The sequence below is a fragment of the Dufourea novaeangliae genome, unplaced genomic scaffold, assembly GCF_001272555.1.
Source record: "Dufourea novaeangliae isolate 0120121106 unplaced genomic scaffold, ASM127255v1 scaffold89, whole genome shotgun sequence".
Lineage (NCBI taxonomy): Eukaryota > Metazoa > Arthropoda > Insecta > Hymenoptera > Halictidae > Dufourea > Dufourea novaeangliae.
This window is the reverse complement of record NW_015373988.1, coordinates 2,265,948-2,288,531: the sequence shown is the minus strand read 5'-3', so window position 1 is coordinate 2,288,531 and position 22,584 is coordinate 2,265,948. Positions and strand designations below refer to the sequence as shown.

Here is a 22,584-nt window from a genome sequence, read left to right as displayed (position 1 = left end):
GAACTTTAAAACTTTTTTAAGTGTTACAGTGATATTTCGTTATATGTTCCATAATGTCAATAATATTGATTTCCCCGCAACATCCATAATTATTACAAATGTCAATATAACGAAATATCTTTTATGCGATGTTTGTGGTGTAATAAAAATCTGTGTTTCGATTACATTTATGATACGTATTACTTACTTATATGTAATAATATAGAATAAAAATATACTGTTAGTCCGATATTTTAAAATATACATGCGCTCGTTGTCACTGTTGAACTATTGTAATAACAATGGAATAATAAAATAATTTACTCAAATGTACATAATAATACATATACATATTCATAAAAACAATATTAAACGCAATAACTTGTTTGTGCGCGAAAACAAACCAGACTAGTTAAGCTCAAATGGATTTAACGTAGTTCACAAATTCACCGTTCTCATAACGTAGAGGGCAGCAGAACATCCCTGACTTTTTACACTATGGTATTTCAGAACATGAGACACGAAGTCCCATAAGATAATAGGTCTATCCTATACCTAGTCGCTGGTAAAAGTATGTCCAAAGAATATAAAATATTTAATTGACACTGAACTAAGAACCGTTATACGATAAGAAATTAACATTAAGAATAACTCTTATAGAATTGTTCATATAGAAATGACTTTTTTTTACAATATTTAAGCATAATATATTTATGTAATAATTTAAAATAATTTAAACCGACATTAAAATAACATTTAACCTTGAATTCATTGAACTTATTTCAATAAAGCTGCATATCTAGGTTGCGTTCGTTGTATACGTCGTTCATGGCAGTTTTGTTCATAGACATATATGTCTATGGTTTTGTAGTTAGATAATTGACTTTCTAGAGAAAAATAATATTTGTAGGAGAGTCAATATCTTAATTAAAAAGGGATGGCTCAGTTACCCACAGGATTAGTTACTCATAGCCAAAAAGTATGTAGATTGTATAAACGCGCTTTACGTACATTAGAAAACTTTTACTTCAGAAGACATGAATTCAGGTATGTTCATAGACGTTCTTTTTATATTGTTTAATATGTAAAAACTATATTCTTTAATACATTAACGATATTACTAATATAAATACGTCATCAGCGTAGAAATTATTTTATTACGTTTTATATGTTAGTAATGTTTTTGTTTATTTCGATCATGCAGTTCTTATTGTTTTAATGAAAGGACACGTCATTTTTCATGCGTCTTTTTTTATTAATGAAATATCATATAATAATTTAAACTTATATGTTGTAACTAGAACAATGAAAATGTTAATTTCCTTTGGCATTTGATCAAACACTTGATAAACAAAGTTTTATCTGTGTCTAGTTTCTACAAATTACATAAACATACACAGTCTTGTTACCAGTGTTAAATATTATTGTTTCCTTTTTTGTCAGTACAATAAAAGGGTTATAACAGAACGACATTCATTAAAATAAAATCTTAAAAAATTCTTTAACATACTTAAGTACTTGAACTTAACTTCCCACCAACCTAATAATATATGAATATTTTAAAAAACAGTTATATTTCTATCAAGGTATGAAGCAGTTCTACTAAGACATCGTTTTGACCAAAATAAAAAGATACCAGATGCTCGTCTTGCAAAACAACTTTTGCTAGAAGGTGAAGAAGAAGTATTCAAGCACCAACATTGGCAATCAAAAAAGTTTCCTGATTCCGAAAGTGGAATAGCTCATGAGAATTATCTTCATTGTCCAGATTGTGTAATGGATTATTGGGATCCCATGGAGAAGTCCAGATATCCAAAATACTTTGCAAAGAGGGAAGAACTCAAGAAAGAATATGAGGAGCTATATAAAAAGTTGTTTCCTGAAACTCCTAAAACTGCTGAAAAGTAAAACTTGTAGAAAACTATGTTAATATGTTTAGATACAATATGTATGTACATATACATGTAATATTAAAGTGTAATTAATCACTCTATGCACATTGTAATACTGTTATTTATAATAGATAGATATGTGCTAGGCATTCATAAAAATTGTTTTGAATGTTAAATTTTTTATTGGGGTCATTCGAGGGTATATAGGGTGTTAATAAAATTGTGGAGTACTTTAACAGGGTAAATTCTACATACTAAACTAAAACGAGAATCAAGAATAACGCAATTGCGTTAATAATTCTAAAAGTTAAGATCAAAGTATGCAAACTTAGGTTTCATTGCGTTTGGTATCTTCAACGCATATTTGTCAATTTTTTTCCATTTAAGTATCTTGAAGTAGTTTAAAATATTAATCATTCAAATTGAATTGGTAAAATTGATAAAAAGTATAAAGCGTCATATGGAGCCCCAGTTAGATACGATACCAGACGAGGAAGCTACCCTAATTATTGAAAATACCGGCAAAATTATACTCCTTAAACAATTAATTTCCAGCTGATACATGGGATCGATCGATAACGTAATTAAATTTATGAATGAAATATATATATAGAATCAAACGAATGGAGCCAACATGTGAAACAATAAAGAGCGTGCCATTCAAGTAGAATAACCCGCCGTGTCAGACGTATTTTACGCGTATATATTACGTATCATACACGTATTATATGCGAGCAAGAGAGGAGCTACTCCAGCGTTACTTCCGTCCTTCAGTCTCGATTTCATCCCTACCATAAGACTGCGCAGTCTATTATATATGTCTATGGATCTGACTGGATCTAACATTATACTTTGTCTATGGTTTTAATGAAAAACTGGGAATTGCTTGGAAGCTGTCATCAGCATTCAGCACAATTCAGCATTTGCATTGATGTTCGTGATGTGCATTTGTCATTGCTGTTGATCATGCTAATAATTAGAGATTAAAGGAAGTATTTGTATAATTTGCAAATTTGTAATTCATTCGTGGCTACATGCAATTGTACAGTTCGAATTTGTGTAAATAAAATTACAATTTATAACTCACCTTTCAGTAACTTTATTTTATACTTTCAAAAAATGGTTAATTTGGAAGTGTATAGAAGCAAACTGGAAGCAATTCGCCGGTACGCGCGGGAAAATGGTATTTCTGAAATTGAAATTGACAATACTTTGAAGAAGTCATTTCAAATTCTTGAAACCAGAACGAAAAAATATGGTGTACCTTGTTGTATAAAAACGATTCTTGTAGTTTTCTTTATGATAATTATATGTTTTATGTCTTTTGATCAGCGATTCATAGCAGTTATGATTATGAGGAATTTACAAAATTCCATTTATCCAGGTCTAAAATTAGTTAGAAATATAGCTATGCCTATAATTCAGCAGTATCCTTCTCTATCTGGTACGATTATATTATAATTTATTTTAAAATAACAAAATTATAATCAAACTGCCAAATTTTATGCATCTGGAACATTATACAATTGTTAAATCCCAGTATACTAAAAAGTTTGAACAAGTGGAATCAGTTTCTTTATATCAATCGAAACCTGATAGAACCGCTAATGGTGTAAACAAATTTCTGTTAATTAATATGTTAAGCTCCATATTTATATAAACCTTTGTAGTCTAATTATGAATGTTACTACGACTTTGTAACGCTTATAGTGTTATAATAATGCTTTGTAATGTTCATATTAATATTTTACATTTCATTATGATATGGATAATGCCACATGATTTGCATAAATTTTGTAGAAGTTATTTCGTATAATGTATGTAATTAATTTGATTAGTATCTATTTTTCATCCTTAGTAAGAATCGTAAATACTATGAAAAATACTAAAAATTATATTATAAACAATCTGTTTTAAATAAATCTTCATCTTAATTTGAATTATTTTTAGAATTTTATGATGAATGGTGTATATTGGAAAATCCATATTTTTATGTAAATGATATTGACTGTTGGCCTTGTAGTGTTATAAACTTTGTACCTGATTTAACTGGTCACCATATATCTAGATCCTTTAATCCTGGAATTCCTTATATAAAAACTGAAAATTTATCAGAAATTCATTTAAAAGATCTAAGACACTTGTTCTGGGATAATTGTGATATATTTGAAAAAGATGCTTCAAAAGTGTTTTCCAACAACTTCACTTACAGGTAGTTTTTTAATACAAGAAACAAAATTACGATTATTTTAAATAATTTAAGAAATTGTTTTTTTTAAAGAAGGCACATATCATTTCAGGAATATTCGAGATGTTATAGAAGACAAGATGGATTTGCATCCATCAAAAAATTTAGATAATCATATTACGTGGAGAATTAATCGTATGACAGCAGGAAGAATCGTAAGAAAACTTTTTCCTAAACCTACAGATACCCCAATTTGGTGGGAACAGAGTACAGAGAAATTTATTCTTATCGACGAACAAGAATCTCCGCCATATTCTTTGGTAATTTTATTTTACAAATTTCAGGTTTTTCTACAAGAAAACTTATCTCTCATGTAATTTTTTTAAATCAAAGCTTTTTTATATTTGTATGACATAAATTTGTGTGTTATATTATTGCTTGAGTAATTTGTATTCTCTAATACAAATTTTTTATCGCTACAATTTAAAATCATTAATTTTGTAATATATTGTATTCTTAAAATAACAGCCAAACCCAGAGTGCAGTAATGTAGTAATAAGATCTACAGGTGGTACAAGATTGATAAAAATGATAGCAAGTCCAGAATGCAGTGAATCATGTGAATCCTTCACAGTATTATTATCTCCTGGGAAAATTTGTATGTATGATTATACTAATTTTAATTATTTATATAAATCTTCTATTTTTATTCTCAACGTTGTACATTTTTAACAGAACACTTATTTACAATTTATTTAAAGTTATTTCGTGCTTGAGTTACAATATTTGAATAATTCACTATTTAAATTATATTTTTTTCAGTATGGTACAATTGGTGGTATTGGCGACCAATTAGCTTTCCAGCTTTAAATTCAACTAGTGTATCCATAAACTATATGATATCTTTTTGTTGAATATTTTATACTATCTAAATCATTTTTGTAGAAGTGTAACACTAAAACATTTTTTTACAATTATATAATTCGTTTTAGTTTTACTTTTTGTCCTATTAAAGTAAATTTTTAAATAAATATTTCTGTGCAACATTTTATAACATTTTAAAGATTAAAGGTGTATGAACGTTTATGTAATGGCAATTTGAATCCAGTTTGTGCAGTTTTTATAAATGTAAAGTTCATTAATAAACAATGATAGTGATAAAAAATTTGATTTATAAAACTGACAGAAATTAAGCTAGAAAAAATGGAAAAATATCTTAATAGCATTAAACCTTTTTGCAAAGTTTGAATGTGTATCATATTTTTAATTTTTGAATTGTAATTTTTTGTCAGTTGAATAAATTTAACTGTAAAAGAAAACTAAGTATAACTCGAGGAATGTTTTATATGGCTTAGTTCAAAAAAATCTGGAATCATACTACAATTGATTCAATATCAATCACAGGATTAAGACTAAATTCATTTTCAATCTTTTTGTCACATTATTCAGCACCTTGAATATTTAAATAAGTGCATAATTTCCTAATAAATAAATCATGATTTAATTTCTTCCCGATAGTTTAATCAAACTTCTCTTGCAGTTTTTGCTTAAATAAAACAGGTACTAGTGACAGCACTGCAAACACACACAATATTAGAATACTATTCCATGACCATGCGTCAGTTGAAGATGTTAAGTTCTGCAGTGTTTGGCCTGCTTGTATTGCTACAAAAGATGGTGGTGCTACCCCAAAAAATGTGCCTAATGTAAAAGGTATGAGAGGTACTCCAATCACAGGACTGGCAAGATTGATGAACCAGTTTGGTAACAGTGGAGTCATCCGAAGAAATAGCATGTAATTAAAGAGGTTGTGTCTATGTTTTTTCACTGTTTGTGTCCATTCTTGTGCTTTTGCTGGGAAGTATTTAAACAGTAATTTACGTCCCAAAAGTGATGACAAAAGGTAACATAATGAGGCTCCTATTGCACTACAGCTGCATACTAAGAATAAAGCTAATGGAAATGGGAAAAGAAAACCTGAGAGGATGGAGAGGAAAATAGAACCTGGAATTGCAAAAGTTTGTAAGCTAAAATCATGTTAAGGCGTTTTTCGTTAACTTGTACGTTTTTTTTGTGTAAGAAAACTAAAATTATAGTATTTCAAATTAAAGCGAGAAACTATCAAAGGATACAAAATATAGGTTGTAAATAGTCCTGCTAACACTTGGATATAATAGAGATCTTTATATTGTCCTAAAAGTTTACCCAGATTTTTAGCATCTTCAATGTGCAATGGTAATTTCATATGCTGTCGTTCATTTCTGTAAAAAAAAAAGCAAATTTTAATGCTTTTCTATGTGCAATGTGTTTATTTTGGTTTCTTACTCTGCAAGTTCTGGGAAACTGGTGTACACATAGAATAGTGCTGATAGTGAGGTAATAAAGATCACAGCAACTGTCAGAATAGCTTGCCTAGTCGATACCTGTTTCCACAAATCTAAAAACATAATTAAACTATAACCTAAATACTATAAACCAAAGTTTTTCAATCTATTAATTCCAGAAATGAAATATTTAATAACAGCAATTTAATTAATTTTATTTCGTGAGAAATATGAGACATACCATTGCTTGTATTATTGTATTTACATTTTAAATTGGTTAGGTCTATGGATTCATATTAGATTATGAATATTTTCATTCATTTATGAATATGACTATTTGAATTTGACTAATTATGAAAATAACATTGACGGTTGAGTTCAAAATTTTCCTTCTTCTCTGTCGTAAAATTCTCAGTTTATTATATCTTTTAAAAGTAAAATAGTGTATTTTGTATCATTTAAGAAATAGTATGAAAGGTTTATGAAAAATTAATGAATGAACTTAATAATAAAACTAATTTCTACGCGAGGAATATTAATTTTCTAATCACTACGTAAAAACTTTTATTTTATTCGTTAATGTATGATATTACATTTGAAGGTTAGAATTTTTTTAATTCATGTTTTTGTATTATGAAATGTAATTTTTACAGGCAACAGTGACACAATAGGAAATACATACAGAACATAAAGTTTAAAATTTTTCACTATAAAATCATTGATAGATTAAAGAAAAACTGATTGAACAATTAGTAATCGAAATTTGGATTTTTTCAGAAAGACAGTTACAAAAGTGTTCGAAGAAATAAAAAGTTAATCTACCGCTAGTAGAATAGATTTAAAAAAATTATCTTACCGACATTTTGTCTTTTTCTACTTTCCGCGTTCATTCCTAGACTGTCAGTGTTCTACCCCAAGCAAATTACTTCAAAATTCAAGATGGCGCGACAGTAAAAGGAACTATGGCCCTTTTTATGAAAGATTAAATGGAATGTTCTTTTCAGATTTGATGAAACATGCAATATTCTTCGTTTTACTATTCTTCTACGTTTCGTAATTTCAAACTTGATTATTTACTTATTCAAAAAATTTAATTTAATAATGAATCATTTGTAAAAACAGTCTCTTATTAAGGTTTTAATACATTGATATCGCGTATACTTTTTCGGGTATTACGAACAGGGTGATTCTCTCGCTGTGCAAATCAAACGTCATTGCCGCTCTAAACTCTAAAGAACCGCCACGTCAGTTCGTGTAATCTGACCAATCTGACGATCGGTCCTCACTGTTGATGACCCTCTGACCTCTGAGGACCAGCACACGGGCTGACACGGAGGTTCTTTAGAGCGACACGGCGTTTCATTTGCGCATCGAGAGAATCCCTTTGTATAAACGAGATATCTAGTTTTTTGACGTCAATGTATTAAGCACACAAACTTGTAATACCTACAGTATTATCGAATTTATGATACTGAAATGTTTTATTTCATTAATTATTTCATTAGCAATATATCATTTTAAAAGCTTATTAAAACTAATTAATTCATTATTGAACGATAACGTCAATTAGATGAGTCATTCCACGTCAAGTAGATCATTTTCTGCACACGATCTCTGGGATTTTGCTCAAATTGAAATATGTTATACTTCATGTGAAAATGAGGGAAGGGGGGGGGGGGTTGTGATCATTTTCTTAGTTTCGAAATTGTTAAAAAAATACAGATCCTCAAAGTTGACAATTTTCAGTGATTTTTACGAAAAAAGCCAAGAGGGCCAAAAGAAAGGGCCAAGATGGCTCAATAAACAAACACAAGGCGAGACTGGTGGCCCATAGTAATACGTGTTTATGTTACGTATTCAGGGTTAAAGCCATCACTACCATTTTTTATTCCACCGTGTGGCTCCCTCTGTCCTCTTTCATCTTCTTCCATCTCTAGGTCTCTTCACGTGGCTCTTTCCACGTTGTGCCCCTCTCTTTCTCGCGAGCCTCTCTTTTCATGAGAGGATCGTGGGCGGAAATTAGAATAACCAGACTAGCCAGTCGTGTTGTGGTCGGCGCACGGTGTACATCTATTCGGTGCCGAGCGAAGGTTTTTTGAAACACATACCGCCCTTTCCATTCTCCTCGATCTTTTTCGCTCGCGATTCCGCACGAAAACAAAATTTCCCTCCGTTTGGAATCGCGAGGCCACCGTAACCTGTTGAGCTTTCCCCGGATCGAACGTCCACGATATCGATGGGAAACTCGATAGGTTTTCACGAGTTCCGGATAATTTCTTACCATTCATCCCGTTGATCAATCGTGGATATATCGATCGGATTGCGTCATGACAGGCCTGAATTTATCGAAGCCAGCGTACGTATATTTATATTCACACATATTATGTTCCCTTAATAAATCTATTGTCGGGATAATATTTAAATGACCATTAACTGTTTCGTGTTTGATCCTTCCTTAGATTGGTTCCAGCTGTCACATTGTTTGTCACTGGTATAATGTATACCGGTCAATATATTGCCGGTCGAATTTTATGCTGTTAATTAATGTTTATGACAGCTTTGATGATGTCGGTTTTGCATTTTTGAAATTGTTCGACGGAATTGCATTGATAGGAATGAATGGAAATTGCAGAAGAATTTATTGTCAGTTAATTAATAAAGCATGGTATAGACAATTTGATCCATTGGTAGTAGATCGTGTCATAATTAATTAATAGGGTCTCAGACAGCGTGACCCACTGTGGCTATCCTGTCTAATTGACGAAATATTAGAATAGGCAACTGTCCTGCATATTGCCGTATTATTTTATCATTTTCGATTCAAAATATACATTATGTAGCTAAAAAGAAAATTAAAAATAGTATAGGTTAACAATAAAATTAAATTTTAAAAAAGTCAGAAATAGCTAGTGTTCCGCCAAATTCTATAAAGGTAACAACCATTAATTGTTAAAGCAAATGGCTGTATATTAAAAATGCTTGTTTCTAACGAGAATAAAATTTTTTAAATAATCAATGTAAAAAGATGAAGGAAAAGAGGCGGCAAAAGATCATTTGAAGCGCGTTTAAGATACGATCTAAAATATAACGAGATGGTTTTGCTTGACTTTTAAGTATTCGGTGACACAACGCGTGTATGGAATGCCAATGAGATTTATGAATGGGATAGTACGATAATGCGTTAATGGCGGTCACAATGGAATGTACGCAACCACAGTGACGAAACGATTTTTATTTGTTTCCAAACGTAAATTGTTGAACGAGCTTCAATTCGATAATACTTTTCGCTAATGATTCGCTAAATGATGATAAATATTACAGAAACTGTAATCAAACAGAAATTTGTTTATTCGACCCATTATGACAATATCATATTTATTTATTCTTTGCTATATTTTTAGTTTATTTTATGCATATATCCTTTTTTCGGAGTATTAATAATTAAGTGTAGCAAAGAAATATGTATCAGCATACGTTGAATATTTAATCAAATTTTATTAAAATGATTATGTGTTACAAAATTCATTATTCTTCATAACAAATACCGTATCTTATGCATTTCGTAATGTTTACAATGATTATAAGAAAATATTTGCATACTGTGATGTATTATAAAAAATATACTAAACAGAATGAGCAATACACAATGGAAAATTATATATGTAAAAATAAATATAAATTTGTAAATTTACTGCAGAGAAGATAGAGTAAGGTAATGGAAATGTAATCTTGAGGTGTATGAAACTATTTTTAACAAATCGGTATGTGTAACCTACATGAAACGGTTGTGTCCTAGGTGAATTATTTTAATTTTAGAATGAATAAATATTAGTGTTGGATTTGGATCATCGAAATTCAGGACATAAAGCCCGACTTGCATTTTGATAGTCGCGTATAGTGGTCAGTACGCAATCGGGGGATACACCTGCCAGCAGCGCGCGCAACAAATTTTAAACAGCGCGGGAGAAACCTCCGCCACAGATAGACCGGTCGTGCTTTCTATTCGCGCGATACAATTTTGGATTTTCAATCGATTCTTTATTTCCTTCCTCTTGAATCGACGGTCAATCTGAATTCTTCGTGGAAGTATATTGAACTGTGACAGAAAACATTAATTATTTAAGTAATTAATTCGAATGATTCTTATGTTTCTCAGCCTTCAAGTTTTGTTGTAGGTAATTCGAAAGGTTTTCGATAGAATTTAAATGTGCACCTGGGGATGGCCATTTCAGTGCAGAAGTTACTTTGCATGTTAGTCAACGTTTCACACCGTGAAAAAGGTCCTCTTGCACAATTGAACTGATATTGTTAATGAAATTTTTAAGCCACAACTGCAAGCTACCAGTACTAGTAAATTCTGTTGCACAATAGCAACAAGCTCTTAATAAAACAAGTAGATGCAAAACAAGATCTTGATTTCTTTATTGGCTCTATCCAATTTTTCAAAAACCAAGTTTATAATGTCTTATAATTACCATTTTGTTTCTCTCTATTTTCCAGTTATATGTTTCATTAATTTTATTATTCGTCCGATTTATATTTATATAAACATGTTTACATTTTTTTCTCTTGATTCTAATGGGAATTATCCCGTAAAATAGATAAATAAATAAAAAGTAGAGTTCTACAAGTAAATTTTACAAATTACAAGGCAATTGATTGTCCAACTTCACGTTTTGAGATTATATTTACCTTGATTCGAGTGAACAATTAATGATTAATTTGGCGTAATATGTAAAATGTACTGATAATATTAGCGATGTAACTTGTAACATGTAAAATAATAAAAACTGTTTCTGCAACAGAAGTCTACATGTTACAATTTGTAAATTCGCTAATATTATCAGTTGGTAAATTATTGTGTAAGAGGACCCAGACCATCTCGAATTGTTTGTATTAAAACGAGTCCGACAAATTAGTATCGTTGCAATTCAATATGATCAGAATCACGACCGAATCGCGGTCAATTCATTCACGTCAAGACTATTCTAATGCTCGTGCGTACGCACACACTCGCGACGGTGTACGCTTGCGATACAACTACGGATGTAATTACATCGCGAACGAGCCGGAAATGGAAACGGTCCGCCCGGTTTTACCGGTTAAACGTCTACTTTACACGCTTGATTATTTCGGAGAAGCGACTGAAAGGCAGAGAGAATCTATTTATTGCGCTCGATATATTACTGTTTTAAATTATTCTGATTTATAATTTTTCACGATTGAAACGTACTTGACTTTGCGTATAGCTTTGTTTTTTAAATCCTTTCTTAAAAGTGAGTAGAAAACAGGGAGAGGGTAACGGAATACTTTTTTTCTTATACAATACAAAGTAAACTTTTGTTTCATCAAATTTAAAATTATATAAAATCCGCATTAAACCTTTTTAATCTTTATACTAAACTGAGCTTTAAACAATAATTGTGTGTATCTTGTAAATGCATAAAATCTGCTTTATAGGTATAATTTGTTTACTTGTTTAATCCTTCGAGTACGGATTACTCCGAAAGTAAACGCTTGCTGTTGACGATACTCGAACTGTGATGACGATCGCTGTTGATGAATTTTTGCATGTATCACGTACTGAATACTTAATATGTAACACAGAAAAGTTGCACAAGCTTATAGTGTTACACTTTCGCCTTTTTTAAAAAAAGTATAGTGTTATACTTCCGTGATTTTACTTTTTCAAGTGTATATTTTATATTATTTTTTACAATCTATTTCCTAAATAGTTAACGCATAAAGTACATAGAAGTTTAGCTAAAATACTTAAAATTCCAATAATAGATCCAAATGAACCCTGTGAACGCCAGGCTTTCTCTGTTTAATGCCCGAGTCATAAGTTCTTTGAGCATACGAGGACACGTGTTGTATCGAATGCATGATATCTCAAGTGTTTGGCGTAGAAGTGTTGAACGCGTGCGTAATTCATTCAGAAATCACGCGGTACGCTGTCATTCAAACGAACAGCTGACAGTTCTTTTTTTACGAAATACTTTCACCATACTATTCCCAAGGTTGTAATTTATTAATCATTTTATAATCAAACATTTACAATTTACCATTTTACAACCTTAAAATATTACAATTTCAAAATCTTATCATTCTAAAATTTTACCATTCTATCATTTTATTAGTTTACCATTTTGCTATTTTACCATTTTACCATTTTACCATTCTACCATTCTATGTACCATTTTACCATTTTACCATTTTACCATTCTACCATTCTATGTACCATTTTACCATTTTACCATTCTATGTACCATTTTACCATTTTACCATTTTACCATTCTATCATTCTATGTACAATTTTACCATTTTACCATTTTACAATGCCTATGTATTAATATCATATCATCTGCAGAAAACCCATCGAAATGTTTGCACTGACGCAATATTAGTTAGTGGAAAAGCCAACGAGCGGAATGAAACTGTTTCAGGTGATGCCTCCGGAGTCCAATCGGGGATATCTGTTGGCCGTGTCGCTGTTATTGGTCGGTCTCCGTAAGGCTGGCTGCTCGACATCCGCTCCTCAATATCCGGTCTGTAAACCGGGTCTCGAATTTTGGTCGGTCGAGCGTGCCACCTGTTGGCCTTGCACCAGATGTGTTCCTGAATTCACTTTGAGCCCCTGCGCGATTTACAAGGATGCTATTTGCGGCCCGCTCTCGGCCCTCGAGCTCGATTGGTCTTTCCTTTCGACGAGGAAACGACCGGAAACTGGCCAAAGGAGCCTAGATGCTGTCACCTCGAAGATGTTATGGAGATTTCCGGACCTCGAGCAACAACAGATTAGAGAGCAGTCGAAGGACTTCATCGATCGCGTAGAGAATTTGGAGAAAAATATCGAACAGAAAACGAAGGACCAGGTAAACAAGATCATTCCGTAATGATTATAATAAATAATGGTTTGACCTTTAAATTGCGGATATTTATGTAAAAACATATTAATTTGCAAATTAGTTTATAAAAGTTGTTGTTTGGGGTTATTATATATTAGTTCATTACATTGAAAATAAAGTAAAGGCTTTATTATATATTTTTTGTGTGTGTTGATAAACTTTTATGGCAAATGTGTCGTAGATGGTACTCGATCATTTATTTAGGAAGACATTTTTAATCATTTAGGTTGTCATAAAACACTTCCGTTATCCGTTTTAAATTCATGTCGGTGTAAGGCACTTAAAAATTAATATTAATACAATACACATATTAAGACATTCTGAATCTTAGTATATCTTGTTCAGTTTAAATATTATTGTTACATAATTATTATTTACTAATTGTCCTTTCCCTAGTGCGGAAATTATTTATGACTCAACCCAATAGTATCCGAATTGATCGAGCAATACTTCCTACATTTGGATAATCGAACGATAGTTTGATGCAAGACTTAATTTTTTTTTCTGTTCTTCACTGGTCACATGTGTTCACTTTTTGTTTGTAGCGAATAATATCTCGAAATTATTAATGATCAAAATGTTTCAGCGGAAACTCTTAATGTTAATTTACTATTTCGATAAAATTCCAGAGGGCTGGCCAGCCTCAGCCAAGAAAAACATCCGCTTCGGAAGACAGAATCCTGTGGGATTGGCAGACTGGAGCTCTGATTCTTGCAGTCTGCGCGTGCATTCTGTTCTTCTTGGTCGCAGGATGTTCCGCTTTGGTCTACGTGAGGCAGTGGCGTCGAATGAAGAAAAATTTCGAGCCTGGTAAGTTATTTAATTGAAAACAGAGATATGCTGAGACATTAACAAACTGATCACTGTGAAGTGAGTAACAATTAATTCAATGCATTTTTCGTATGTTACGTAGTAACCATACACTACTGCTCATAAATATTGTATTTACTCTTCCCTATGTCAGATTCACTTTATTAAAAAATTTGTTAATAAAATTCCTAATCGTTTATTGAAAATACAGTGAAATCTAAACAGAAAACGAGTAAACTTGTCTTGATTAGAGTGTTCTACTCATGGCACAGGGAGAAGAATTTTGAAGTCATTCAATGTCAATATCTTAACATAAAACATTCAGGAACATTTCTGCGTCACGAAAAATTCCTTCAGAAATCGCTTCCTTCTTCGACCGTAACTTTGATATTCCTCGTTAACCCTAGAACTATAAAAAAGTAACGTTATTTCTATTTCTATGAGATCAATAAAAGCGACAATAAATAATTTCTTTAGCTATATATCGTAATAGAAATTGCGAAAACTCTCGTGCAATTTTATAATATTTCAATTACTTTTACAAGGGTTTACTAACCGGTCATTGAGACCACTTTGATAGATTTACTGTTCTATGGGGTGTTTGATAAGAAATGTAGTTAGAGCAAGTGTTTTACCCGAAAGAGATTCTAGACGAATATGAAGGTTATATCGTATGGGAACAAGTTTGCCTTAAGTGTTTTCTGGGATTTCGTGAAATCTGATCCCTTGGGATCGATAGGTGAATCGTAGAGGGGGATAAGAAGTCCTTTAAAATGCGAGGCAGATTTTCTTCATTAGAGGGCCGCTCACGACCTCTGCTCACCTTGGCTCGATCTATCACGCCCGGATATGACGTCTTGGACTTCGATGCTTCTCGTTTCTTTCATGATGCTCCGTTCCGCGTTCTCTTTATACATTCGTTTACCAACCGCTGTCACTTCTAACCGTTTACTTATCGTTTTCTTACATCTTATATGGATCGTACTCTTGTGTCTTGATCATTGTTAGTCAACGGACGTTTACTAACTTAATAATATAATAATTATTAATAATATAATAATCGAAATTAGAATCTTATTAGCTTTTCCAATACAATACGTATTACGTGATGTATTATATGTATGATCATTGAATTAATAATTAGCGTTTCATTCATGTCGGTTCGAGTAATGAATTGAACGTTTCCCATAAATGCCTCCCAGCGATGGGATTAAGAACGCCTCAAATCCTCTTAAATCCAATTTAAATATTAAGCCTCGAAGTACTAACAATACGAATAATTTCCAAAGTTTCTGACGTCACTTCAAACAATAATATTTTCACACGTATAAAGTCTTCAAATTCAGTTTAATCAAAGTGAATGTAATCACAAGACATAATTCGAGCCGTTTATTTTAAAAGTGGTGTAAGTCAAACTTCAAGGAAATCGATAATAAGATTACAAAAATGTGTATGAATAAATTACAAATAAATAAGAAAAACTGGACTTGCACGACTTTTAAAATAAACGGCTTGATTACTGTTCAGCTCTGTCTGTAATACCGTTCCTCATACGTTTAGCCTTCGCCGGGTGGGCCCAAACAGACCCATTCATCATTCGGCAAGGGTTCAACGTTAATGAAAATGCCGATGTCGTGGTACATATTAAACGGATTCGATTCCATCGCTGAGAATCGTACGTTTCCTCGGCTAGTGTGGGTGGCGGATGGATGGGGAACAAAGAGAAGAAGGGGACATTTAGACGAGAGAAAGAGGAGTGGGAACGAGTTATGCAAATGCGGATAGTAACATCGTACAAACGTTCATTGTTGATCGTAACACTGTTTTCGCATGTCCTTTACGTGATGCATCATACGGCTTGTCCAGAAATTATTACGATGTAAATCGTTACACGTCAATTGGCAACGTTGATCACACGTTGATCACAACGATTGACACGTTCAGCTTATGCGCGACGATATAGGGTAACTGAATTTAACCCCTTGCCTTACGATTTATTTGAAGATTGTACTCTCAAGAATTATTTTATCGTTAATAATTTTTCAGATACAAAAGGAATTCTATCATTATGGCAAGTGTAACATTTATTCTAAATTTTAAATGTCATCGCCATCACGTATATAACTGGATGTTATAAGGCAACGGGTTATATTGTCTAGTAAGGTCAATGTCCCTATTTCTAATCATGTAAAAGTTTTGCTATCGCAGAAATTGATTTTTATTATTTATTTATGCAACAATCAATAAAAAAAGCCTTTTAGGTATACAATTTAAACCTCCCTTACAAAAATATTAATTGCTCTTGAATGGAGAACGATTTGTGCTTAATAAAAATATTAAAATAACTCCCATTATCGTTATTTTTTAAATTCTCCACGTATTCCTCGAAACGATATTTGTCGAAACAATTAATATAAAACACGTGTTCAGGTCTCGTTCGAGAATACCGTAACGGCAATTTGCAGCGACGAGCGAACCTCGAGGAATTCGAAGTACTCCGAACGCGTGACGTTGGGGCCAATACCATTTTAAATATTTTTGGATACTTGAATGGTTTCGGTAGTATGACTTTCGGTTCTCGAATGGTGGGAGCGGCTAAGTACGAAAACAAACGAAAATCCTGGGCCTCGTTCCTGAAATAATCACTGGCCAATGTCCCAGCTACCGTTCCGTTTGAATTAGGTACCATTTTTGTTACTGTAGTGATTCTTTACTATCTACTGTAGTTTGTCTACTACTTCACATATCCAAAAAATGCACCACTTGGAGAGACCAAAATTATTATTAAAGTTTAAATAGTTTTAGACGAAAATCTACTACTTCATATGTTCAAAAAGTGGACCATTCAAAGAGATTAATATTATTACAATTTAAATAGTTTTAGAAAAAAATATACCGCTTCACGTATTCAAAAAGTAGGCCATTTAAAGAGACTAGAATCATTATTAAAATTTAAACTGTTGTATCAACGGTGTCGGAGAAGAATTGCAAGGTGTCCGATACATTTTTGTTCTCAGCACACTATTCGTAAATTGGCAGAAATCAGACTAATAGAAAAATCGATTTAACGTCGAAACGGTTTACATCGGCAAGGATACGGTTGGCAAGTGCAATCGCATTCGAGTTGATTCTCAATTGGAGTCAGAAGGTATTGCCGGCATTCCCACTAACGGATTGGTAATACAAGCGAATGGTCGTGCATTCGGTACCGTTTCAATACTGGCCATGCTTACTAAAGGGGACTCACGAGGATAGCCCGCTTCTCCTGTTAGGGCCCATTACCTGATCCCACTGCCAATGTTGCTCAGCCGCCATTGAGAACAGATCAGCAATATCACCCTGACTCGTATCCTTAGCTCTCTTTGGTACATGCGAACGGGACTGAACAACAGAGAACTTGAAAACCGACAATTGTGGGGCTCTTACCAAAAACGAGCCTTGTCAATTTTAATTTTTTTTTTCCATAAAAAAATACTCAACATCTTTTAAAAATCGATGAATTCTCTTTTCAGAATAAATCAAAACATAAGTTGTTTTTGATAATACATGTTCCATCATTTTGTGAGTCTCCTTTTTGACTTCTGAAATGTTTGATACAAATTTGTATGACAATTGATACAATTTTTGGAATATTACTCCTGATCTAATCGAAGAATTTGTTGCTTGAAAAATCGCTTGAATTTTGTTTTAAGAATGACAAAGTCTGTTGTAGTAGTTTGAAAATTGGCGAGTTCTTTTGAAAATATTTTTCACGATAGATATGTCTTCGACATTGTTCGGTCGGTTTTCTTCTGTAACAGGCGACGAAAAGAAAGCTTGACTTTAGACTGGAGCGAGGCTATCGCTAGATACATCCCATGGGGCCTTGAGAAAGCAGAACCACATTCCATAGTCGTTCAACTCGCATTCCACCCTTGGTTATACCGTAGATACCGTCGATCCAAGCTCCCTGGCTAAATTGACATCAAACGATCGTCCGACGTTCAAATTTATTAAAATCACATTCAGAAAAATCATTGTCTTCCGTAAAACTAGAAGCTGAAATCCTGGAATTTTTAATACGTCTGGATAATATTCAAAAAAGATCATTTTGAAGTGATTATCCATATAATAAATTAACTAATTACAATTATTTTTATGATTAAAATCGATAATATATTTCTACATTGCTTCAGTGAAATAATTTTTGGGTTCCAAACTAATTTTGCGTATAATATTCGACACTTACGTGTAAATTGTGTATGTCTATAGAAGAAACATCTCCAATATGCAAGCTTTATTAAGATTATACACTTCAACTGCATATTTAAAATTTGTAATTATCTATTAAGTATTTATATCTAATTACCGATTTTTAAAATAGCTTTGAATTATTGATTAAGTATTTAGGCATTTTGAATAAGCTAATTTAAATGACAAATCAGTTTGAAATAATTTGCTTTGCTTCAACAATTAGTCATAAAATAAATTAATATTATAAATTATAAATGTAATAATTTATCTTGCTTTATAATTATTGAAATCATAGAGGTGTTTCTGTTGGAACTTACGTTAATCTATAATGTGCTTCAGATTTTATATTATACTATATGTTAAATTACAAAGATTATATTAAGTATACAGTCGCTGGAAGTTCCAGTATTAAGCTATAACTTGATATCTATTATGAAGTTTACTACTGCCTCTAATACTGCCTCGGCTAAAATAGAGAATACATGATGATTTCAGTGGGTTTAGAAGAGATCTCGGCTCGACTGAATCTAATGGTGAAAGCGGAACTAGCCGAACTGGTTGCAGGTGCACCCGTGAACCCGGCTGATCCCGAAAGGAGGTGTCAATATTTAGAGAAACTCTTAGGTATGATGGTATTCTTAAAGGAATAAAATCTTTCTATCTCGAGCAATCAAAAATTCCATTTTTTTTTCCAGTTTTTGGAAGTACAGAATTTGAGGACATATCTACTATTCGGAAGAGGGAGACCCCTGTGACGGTCAGTTGGCCGGAAGTCACCGGGAATTTTTACATAGAGGAGGGCGAGACCCCGAAAGGGAAGAAGACGCAGATCGCTAGAATTCATCGGAACATCGAAACGATTCTGAATCAGAATAAATGTTCCGTTGACCTATGAAAAGCGAAACGATTGAAATTCATTTGTACTTTTCAAAAGAACGTCGAACGAAAAATTCAATCGGCGACCATTTGTATTTATATTCGTATTTATATTCACTGCGAGGCACAGAACTTTTCACGAAGTGAGAACGTGAAAATAAAAAGGGCTCTATTTTTATATGAATATTTAATCGAACGTAAGCTTCAAACGGTTAAAGTATCTAATACTTAAACCAGATTTTTCAAACATGTAGTGTATCTATCGAAAGAAAGTGTAGAAACGAATTTTGAATCGAACATTTTTCACTATTAAAACGGAATAAAACGATATATCACAGAGATAGTTTAGCACACTCTGTGCTTAAACATTAGATCAACGATAGTTTGTGATAATATTAGACATATTAATACACGAAACTAATTAACTATTTAATAATGGAGTGAAAGTAGGTATTTGTCTAAAACATAGGTCCACGAAATGATAATTGATGTATCAATTGTTGCATTTAATGCGAGAAACTGCTGTTTTCACTTTAAATACCGATTGTCAATATTGTTGATACAGACAATACTGCGCCTCTTACTTCCAATACTCTTACTGTACGAATAATATTGTCCCTCACTTGTATCGAACTCGGTGAGCGGATAGAGAAGAAACGCCGAAAGGTACAAAACTACTATCGATAATCGTAAGTGCGATATTTTGTATTATTTTGTACTAATTTAATAACTGTCACGTCTTCTTATACGAGCCGAAGCAATTAAATGGGAACGTCTAAATTACAAGTGTTGTATTTCAAGGTTGTAAGACAGTTCAAATTTACCTTTTTATGTGCTATAATAATATGGCGGATAGAATGTACAGTCCAGTTAAAAGACATTGACAATCCTGAAAAATGAGTAAATAATGGAAATTATGAACAACTAAATTTCGTTAACGTTTTTATATATTCGAAAACAACAGAAATATTTGGATGCCTAGATTAATTGCTTTGTCCCTATATAGTTTTTTTTTTGTTATTTAAGTAAATTCAATAATAAGGAAGACTACGGAAGTCCTTGTTCGAAGTCCCGGAGCTCGAACATAAAATCGAGCGACGACCGACTCGGCCGATCGATGTATTTATTTTTTTTGTTTAATCGTAGAAGCTGCCATTTTTTTTGTAATATAACTGTGCGATGTATGCGCCGAGAAATGAAATAAATCGTGGCGTGCACGTTAAAAATACCTGCTCTATTTGTGAACATATAACCTCGTGGGTGTTTGGAACGGAAATGAAAAACACTGGGAATTGTTTAAATCGCTAAATTTAATTCCCTTAAAGTTACAATTACGATTTATATTAAAATAATTAACGTTACAACACGCGATCCGTATGGATCGCATTCGAATCTTTCAGAAAAATATTCCCTAGAAAAAGACAATTTTACCCTTTTCCATTCACGCACTCTCGTCGTTCCATTCCGTTTCGTTCTTCCTTGTTAATTCTAATATTCGAACGAGCTGCTGAAATTTAGACGAGGTATGAGACAGACCCTACTGTCTTATGAAACTTTGAGAGACACAATTTTTCGTTGTTTGCTGATTTTGGCAAAAATCTGTAATTTCGTTATGTTCATTATGGTATTTTGGTCACTTTATGTGATCATCTGTTTAACATTTTGTAAACAAGCTCGTAAAACACAGGTGATCACAATCGTGGCTGTGGTATTACATTTTGCATTAACCCTTAACTACAGAGGGCTCGTATCATAGATAAATAATTCGACAACGATTATTTTATAACACTTTTAATAACCAACTAAAAATATTATTGTTCGTTATCGTTTTAGAATTATTGTGCTACAGTTAATTGAAGATATTGAAACGCTAGAGCTTTCAAAATTCTCCGCAAGATTGCGCTAGTGAAAGAAAAATTCAACTTCGTTTCTGAGGCAAGTGGATATTAATTATACAGATTTGTTGCATCGGTGTATTTGTAGGTTCTGAGCAAATGTCTGATATTTTTCTTTTTACTCATAGTCAAAACCAAAATACACCGAACTATTAAGAAATTCTAAGACTTTATCCTCAAAAGTTCTGAATCTATACCTTGTCTGCGTTTCAGCTTGGTCTAACGATACCGAAAATACTGTTTTAACCTGTTTTCCCTTTGTTTTCGTTTTATCTTTACGATATTTGTCTTGCTTTACACTGGAAAATATCACTGCATAGTACATGGCGTGTGGTATGGAGTTTATCGAATCAGTTTATTTTTAATCGAATAAACAAAACGTAATTTTTTAACCCTTTGCAGAGAATCAAGAAATGAAGTCAGAGTTTTGTTCGCGTACTAAAGCTGTCGAACCCTTTTTCAAGGAACAATTGACGACCATCCGGGGATATATCGTATAAGTATGTACATATTACAAAATTTCTTCCGTTCTTTCGTTCCATACCCTGGACAATATATAAAATTCTTGCGTGTGAAAGTAAAACGATTTCAATTCGTTATTTCTTACAGTTGTTCCTTCGCGCAGTATCGAAAGTAAAATTCTCGAACAAAACACACATACACACAGCTTTTCGAGACAGTAATGAGTGACAATTTCGGGACACTGTTCGCAGGATAGCCCACATCGAAATGCAACAGTAACAGTATTCGTCAGCTACGGTAATGATAATTAGAATTTATAATCGAAAACTACTCTAGCTTGTGATAATATGTTTCTAGAATTTTTTAATGTTATCGTCGAGTGTCACTTTCCGGTTTCTTTAGTAGCTTTCGTCGACTTAAAAACGAGAAAAAACGTTGGCAACAACAATATTTGGCTTCGATGATCTGTGCTTTTGGAAAAAAGAAAACAAAATAATATTCAATTTCAGAAAAATCGCTGTTTTCGGCTTATTAATTATACGTTGATGTTTCGTTGACGCATTCTGGAATATTTAGGGCTGAGGTTGTTTTATAATCATTTTCGTTAAACGACCCTTTTCTTCAACCCTCAAAAACTCGCGTGGATGTTTGAGCGTCGTTTATTAATATTCAAACGGTCATCCACGAAAAGGTATACAAGTAATCACTATACAGTCTTTTTTGGTTTGTATTTAGGTGTATTGGTAAATTAAGTTAATAAGGGGCAAAAAATTGCACCAAAGTCTTTCAAGTGTTTTATAAATTTTATCCTTAATGAGGTGATAAGAAAGTAGTATAGATTTTGGATTTTCTTAGAAATGAGTACTGAATTTATCGAACATAATAGATTATTAATTGGTAACATTTTAGTACATAATATGTTCAAGCTTCTTCGTAATCCAATATGGCATACAATATTGTAAAACGGACATGACTCTCAATGGAGTAGTACATATAGATCTTTGATCTCATTAGAAA

At 32.5% G+C, this 22,584-nt stretch overlaps 4 protein-coding genes across 4 annotated transcripts; 3 read left to right on the top strand and 1 right to left on the bottom strand.

Annotated features, from left to right (window-relative positions):
- The first annotated feature begins 816 nt into the window (after window positions 1-816).
- LOC107187584 (NADH dehydrogenase [ubiquinone] 1 beta subcomplex subunit 9) lies at window positions 817-1,965 on the top strand. The gene is made up of 2 exons (XM_015575709.1): window positions 817-1,026; window positions 1,566-1,965. The coding sequence occupies exons 1-2, from the start codon at window positions 917-919 to the stop codon at window positions 1,885-1,887; spliced, it is 432 nt and encodes a 143-aa protein (XP_015431195.1). The 5' UTR covers window positions 817-916; the 3' UTR covers window positions 1,888-1,965.
- A 1,025-nt stretch (window positions 1,966-2,990) lies between these two features.
- LOC107187590 lies at window positions 2,991-5,029 on the top strand. The gene is made up of 5 exons (XM_015575717.1): window positions 2,991-3,315; window positions 3,822-4,083; window positions 4,172-4,379; window positions 4,588-4,717; window positions 4,882-5,029. The coding sequence occupies exons 1-5, from the start codon at window positions 2,991-2,993 to the stop codon at window positions 4,971-4,973; spliced, it is 1,017 nt and encodes a 338-aa protein (XP_015431203.1). The 3' UTR covers window positions 4,974-5,029.
- Window positions 5,030-5,578: 549 nt separating this feature from the next.
- LOC107187555 (transmembrane protein 41B) lies at window positions 5,579-7,325 on the bottom strand. The gene is made up of 4 exons (XM_015575680.1): window positions 7,240-7,325; window positions 6,385-6,496; window positions 6,192-6,320; window positions 5,579-6,086 (listed from the first exon to the last, which is right to left on the bottom strand). The coding sequence occupies exons 1-4, from the start codon at window positions 7,271-7,273 to the stop codon at window positions 5,579-5,581; spliced, it is 783 nt and encodes a 260-aa protein (XP_015431166.1). The 5' UTR covers window positions 7,274-7,325.
- Window positions 7,326-12,832: 5,507 nt separating this feature from the next.
- LOC107187455 (tumor necrosis factor receptor superfamily member wengen) lies at window positions 12,833-19,229 on the top strand. The gene is made up of 4 exons (XM_015575560.1): window positions 12,833-13,258; window positions 13,921-14,101; window positions 18,830-18,966; window positions 19,074-19,229. Exons 1-4 carry the CDS (start codon window positions 12,833-12,835, stop codon window positions 19,227-19,229), a joined length of 900 nt encoding a protein of 299 aa, XP_015431046.1.
- Window positions 19,230-22,584: the final 3,355 nt, after the last annotated feature.